This window comes from Centruroides vittatus, unplaced genomic scaffold (genome assembly GCF_030686945.1).
Source record: "Centruroides vittatus isolate TY-2023 unplaced genomic scaffold, ASM3068694v2 contig_364, whole genome shotgun sequence".
Taxonomy (NCBI): Eukaryota; Metazoa; Arthropoda; class Arachnida; order Scorpiones; family Buthidae; genus Centruroides; species Centruroides vittatus.
The window spans coordinates 3,784,911-3,790,843 of record NW_027122188.1 but is presented as its reverse complement, the minus strand read 5'-3'; the positions used below and the strand labels follow the sequence as shown (position 1 = coordinate 3,790,843).

Sequence of the window (5,933 nt, the reverse complement as noted above, 5' to 3'; positions counted from 1 at the left end):
TCGGGCAAAAAGTAACGATAGCGAAGATTAAGATTATTAGATTATAGCCGATCTTACCCGTTTTCACCGGGTGCAAGAATTAGGTCTCCTTCTTCCGAGACTAGAGAATATTTACATGGTCTAAAAATATATTCGATTTTCTGCAAAAACGCAAAAAACCGCATTTAAAATAGTACAGTAGAAGCGGTTCTTTAGGATAAGCCTTAATCCTCTCCCTCTCCCCCGCGGGGGGGAATTTCGAAAAATCTCTTTGTAGTGTACTGTACATTCTCGTAACGTACCCTAATTGTGTACAAAATTTTAACTTTCAACTCCTAACCGTTTGGGCTCTGCACTTACTATTATTATCTTTATCAACCCATCTCGATTATATCGTAAGATTGATTGATCTATCTACGGTTTATAGCTTCTCCCAACCTTTCATTCACTTTTGTTAAAATTTAATTGAAAATTGCCTATGAAATTTTCGCATATTTTAAATTTAAATTATTTCTTATCAAGCACAAAAAGTTTTATTCCTATTAATTCAATGTTTGTTAAATTGTTTTCTATTAATATCCTTACATTTTATAAATTTATTTTTTTTTTATAGTTTAAGGGAAATAATTTTGATTTATTTGTTAAACCTTGATGTGACCATTATTACATTTATAAGCTAGTATATAATATATTTCAAAATAAGCATTTTACATAAGAATTTTTAATTGAAAATTGAGCACTTTTACTTTTTACTATGTATAGAGAAAGATACTCCCTAGGCCTACATACGTGTTTATAATTAAAATAAATAAAACTAAAACATTTTATGCTCGACGTTCTTCATACTAAAGATAAACTTTTCTGTAATCAATGTAAAAATAGATAATATATATCCTGTTATAAGAATTGCAAATGCCCCAGCAGTGTCATAAACATCTAATGAATGATTATGATCGTAATGTATATTTTTCTTTATTTCTCTCATTCGCCTCACTTTATTCATTTCATCTTTCAGAAATTTACTGTAGATTCCAGATTCTAAACAATATAATAATCTGCAACAAAAAGAAAAACAGAATTTTTATTTAAAATATAGGCTATATATTAATGAATGATAAATGAAGTAGTTGCATTTTACTTACATTTGACTGAGTTTTTCTTTATGAGGAAAGCCTTTTCTCATTCCCCATACTTGGATGGAAAAGAATAGAGCATCCTTAGACATAATAAAGTTTTCGAAACCTATTTTATCGGCATTTATTACAATTGAGCTTTCAAAATATATCACTGCATAATTTTCTCTCAAAACTCGTTCATACTCCTGTATATTTTCAACATTGAGTGCTGTAATTCGTTTTTGCATCATTTGCTTTTTTAGTCTAAAGGGTAAACCGCTAGTAGATGCCTATTTTAAAATTATAAATTTAAAATACATAAATCTTAATAATTTATATTATATTATAGTTAAATATATCGTAACATATATTAAAATTAATAGTTACCAAAATAAAATGGTCTATTGCACTATTTATCATGGTGCTAGCAGAATAATGGTGTTGTTCTAGACAATGAACCAAATCGTCGAATGTCTGTGGTACATTTTTGTATCCAGGGAATGCTATAAATGACATTAGTGATGCTCCATAACTAGCAACGAGAATTGATATGGGAAAAATCCATCCAATAATTATAATACGAGGACATAATCCAGGAAAGTTCAATAAATCACTTCCTGTAAATAAAATTAAATAAAATGCAAGCTGTTTTTCTATTACTTTTGCGTTTATAATTCAAATAAAATATTGTTAAAATTAATGTTTTAAAATCACAAACCTTTATTAGTAAATGTTCCTAATAATGTCCAAAAAATATTTGTTAGTGATGGGTGTTTTCGTTTATATAGTTTTGCATGAAAAGCAAATATTTTATAGAAAGCTACAGTACCAATCAATATAGTGAAAATAATGGCTATCCATACCTATCAGAAAAATATTAATGCAGAAATAGTTATTATGTTAAAATATATAACTGTGGTTAAAATTAATAAACTAACTTCATAGTTAAGAGTACGAATTAGGGCTAGGATTTTTGACATTTCTTCTGGAGAAGCGATCACATATTTGATTCCTAACAAATCCGTTGCTGGAGTTGTTTCGATGTCACGGTGTATTTTGTAATTTAATCCAATGGGAAATGCTATATCCGCTTTCTGGAAAAAAATTATTTAATTCAAATAATTACTAAAGTGATAATCATTATCATTTTTGAAATAAATATTTCAAAATTAGTTAATAGTTTTTAATATATTCTTTTAGATAATTAGTTAAATATTAAGTTCTTACCAAGTATTATTCGAAAGCATATATATATTTAAGGTCAATTGATAATTTAAAATAATCTAATATCCGAATAAATAACATCAAAACATTGTTTTATAATTTATTATCCGTTGAAAGAAACAAGATAATCGTAAGCAAATTAATAAAATTAGATCAGGAAGGAAAATGAATACATATCTTTCAAATTAATGCATAGAGTCCTAATTAATCGAGACCCGTTTAACCAAGATTCCACATTAAAACCACAATAAACACAATACCACACAAACACAAGCCACAATAAACACTAAAATAGTGTGGTTGAGATTAATGGGATGATCTCAGTTTATTCGTTAACCACTTACTATTGAGACGTTGGTGGACAATTATTGCTTTTAGAAAGATATTTTATTCAAAAACATACTTCTTTTTAAGATATGCATTTCGGCCAAATTACTAATTTGGCCCTCTTCAGTTGTACTGTAAATGTATTATAAATTATTCTGTTTTTTTTCCTGTGTCAATGTTTATTTTTCATATTTATCATCGTGATGACATTGCTTCATTCAAAATTTCCTGTAGTTCCTGTGTAATGTGAACTTTATTCACGTGTTAAGTCTTATTGTCAAATCTGCTTCCAGTATGCTTATTGCACAACTTTCAAAAGATTCTTTTATTAGGTGCTTTTTTTCAACCTGGTTTATTTTTGTTTAAACAAGTCTTATATGAAGTCTTTCGGACGTTCAGGTTAGGACTTCGATCGCACGCAGGGCCATAACAAGTTCTCCAACACTGATCACTTTTCAAATATTAATAGTATACTAGTATTAATAAGTAGTCGTTGACCATCCTCTCTTCCGGGAAGAGGTTAACGACTACTTTTGGTCGAATTAACTTCAACTCTCTTCCCCAACATTCCTTCTTTCTAGCGGACCAGAGGTATGGTGGCATTCGAATAGGAAAATTACATAATACAAGATTACCGGCGAGCACAAAATAGGTTTTAAGAGGTTTCGAGGGTGCCGAGTTTAAATATTTGGTCCGTTTTTCGCGAAATTTGATTCATTGGCAGACTATAATTTGATATTCGGCTGTGAATGGAACGATTTGTTACAGCTAACATTAGAAAAATATAAGATATCTTAGAATATTTTCAATTGCTGTCTACTTGATCAATGAAATTGTGCCATTTCATACCATCTGAGTATCGCTATAAACATGACAATGGTAGGCTAAAATTATTAAACTCTATACGGTTTTCGTTTTAATATTTATTGTATTAATATTTGATTTACATAACTATAAAGGTTATCTTACGTAAGGATTTATTACACCAAATGACCAATCTAATACATTTTAGAAATTCTTTATTCTTCTACTATACACAATGTAAAGAAGTTTTAAAATGTGTTAAATTAGTCACTTGGTGTAATATAACCTTTATTGTTATATAAATCGAATACTGTAATAGAAGGGTTAGAAGTACGAAATAATCTAATAATCTTAAAGTTTGTTCTTATTTTTTGCTCGGGCAACCTGCTAGTATTCATATACTTTAATAAATCGATTTCCAGAAGAATTTAAAATTGCCTAGAATAAATCTGCACAGTTTATATATTAATATTATAGAAATGATATACATTTATAATACTTTATATGAATAGTAGGCTATATTTTATTTACGTTTTTCGTTAGTAAACCAACCCGGCCATTCCAAGTCCCATTGGATGATTTACTTCCTAATGCGTTTTCAATTATGATTTCATAACTGAAAATAAATGTATATTAAAATCAAAATTCAAGATTAAAATATGCACACCTATAAATATATTTATTTATACGTGTCTATAATCTATATATCAGATTTAAAAATTAATATTAAATTCAAATATCTCTGAGGAATATTTATATAAGAATTTTTGCCAGTTCCATTAGTGTTTTTAATCATAGATCCCCTGTAATACTGGCTTCGATTTAGAGTTTCAATGGAAACTATATTAATTGAAAACAAAATTAAAAAAAAATTAATATCAATATTTAAAAATGTTTTTCTTTTAGGTCATTTTAAATTTTAAGTACTTACTTAAATTTTAATTTTTCTTGTAATAATAGAAACAATTTTGAATTTAGGCCTTCATTTAGAAAATATGTTTTATTTTTTATTTCTTGGAAGTTAATAAAACCATTAAGCTAAAATAAAATGAAGCAAAGTATGTAATTAAAAATACTGTATAGATTAAAATCGTTTTTCATCGTTAAAAATATTTAAAATCTTACTTTGAAAGTAGCAACACGCAATGTTAAATTGTCCATCAGATGAAATTTCATCTAAGAGCGATGCATCTAAAAAGTAAATTATGAGAAGATTAAAGTTTTTATAGGAATAAAATAAAATATCTTTATGGTAAATTTACAATGTAAATTCGAATGTACTGTATTATATACCCTATCTATTTATATAGCCTATTACATCTATATATTCATTTATATGTTTGTTTCCTGATATAAATTTAATTTTGTTTGTTTAGATTTTACTGATTTTGTTAGAAAAATGTTAAATGAAACAAATGTTTACGAATAATTAAATAAAATAAATTTTATTAGTATATAGAATTTCAAATAAAAATTATAAAGATCTATCTTAAATGTTAATATAGATCATCGCAATTATTTTAATAAAAATAGCATATGGCATGATATTTTAAGTAAACTTAATGTCGTCAATAAAGTGATACAAAATTATTTATTTCAGTAAAATTTCGTCTCTGTCCTCTGTCTCTTTAGAGATGTTCCAAAATTTACCGTAGGTTCATAGGAACATCAATTTATCGTAGGTTCATACACTTCCATATTCAACTCGTTTGTTATATATTTGTATTTGTATTTGTAAAAGAGGATGAGAGAGCTGTCAGTTGTTTAGCTGACTGAGTTAGCCCGTGTAGATAGGAAACGGAAAGAAGGTTCGAAGGTAGGGTGATAAGCAGCAAGAAGAAGTTAGATAGATAGGAGAGAGGAAGGAAGTGACCATGGGTTCCATGGGCGCCCGCAACGCCTCAACATACAAAATAAGACAAAATACGGTTACATGATACAATAATAGCATTAACAATTACGGAGATTCATATAAACTAAATAGCGCGACAATATATACAGTATACAGGGTTAAGGTTTACAATTTATATAAGGCAATATCGAGCAATTAATGTAAAGCAGGGGAAAGTTATATGTACAGAGCATATTCATTCAGGAACCGTCCTTGCTATCTTCATCTGTTTCGCTTTCCGATGTTTGGTGAATTTGACTATTGTCATTTAGTGTCTGTTGCTGTTTTTTGAGGTAGTCCGGTTTTAGTTCTTTTGTTTTCTTGACGAAAGTTTGTAGGCTGAACCACAGCCGTTTGGTGTCAAAGATGTCTGCCAGCTGTGGTGGCCATGTCAGCCCACTTGTGATGGCGTCTCTAAAAAATTCTGCTCTATGCTGGTGGAATTTAGGACAGTGAAACATAAAATGTTCGGCGTCTCCTTCACTTTTAAGTTCACAATCACATTTATTGTCCGTGCGTTTTTAAAAGCGGTAAAGGTAAGACTGAAATTTCCCATGACCCGTTAGGCATTGGGTCATGTCTGGATCGGGTTC

The 5,933-nt window shown here is 28.8% G+C and overlaps 1 protein-coding gene across 1 annotated transcript; it reads right to left on the bottom strand.

The window, feature by feature from the left end:
* Nucleotides 1–778: 778 nt before the first annotated feature.
* LOC136975185 (glutamate receptor U1-like) lies at nt 779–4,634 on the bottom strand. The gene is made up of 8 exons (XM_067270220.1): nt 4,575–4,634; nt 4,381–4,487; nt 3,981–4,065; nt 2,033–2,188; nt 1,813–1,957; nt 1,482–1,711; nt 1,122–1,384; nt 779–1,034 (listed from the first exon to the last, which is right to left on the bottom strand). The coding sequence occupies exons 1-8, from the start codon at nt 4,623–4,625 to the stop codon at nt 794–796; spliced, it is 1,278 nt and encodes a 425-aa protein (XP_067126321.1). The 5' UTR covers nt 4,626–4,634; the 3' UTR covers nt 779–793.
* Nucleotides 4,635–5,933: the final 1,299 nt, after the last annotated feature.

Coding starts and splice junctions, on each gene's coding strand:
- LOC136975185 (XM_067270220.1), bottom strand. CDS start 4,625: ATGAAATTTCATCTGATGGACAATTTAACATTGCGTGTTGCTACTTTC. Junction 1,958..2,032: donor TTCGTACTCTTAACTATGAA/GTTAGTTTATTA, acceptor TTTTTCTGATAG/GTATGGATAGCCATTATTTT. Junction 1,385..1,481: donor CAATAGACCATTTTATTTTG/GTAACTATTAAT, acceptor ATTTTAAAATAG/GCATCTACTAGCGGTTTACC.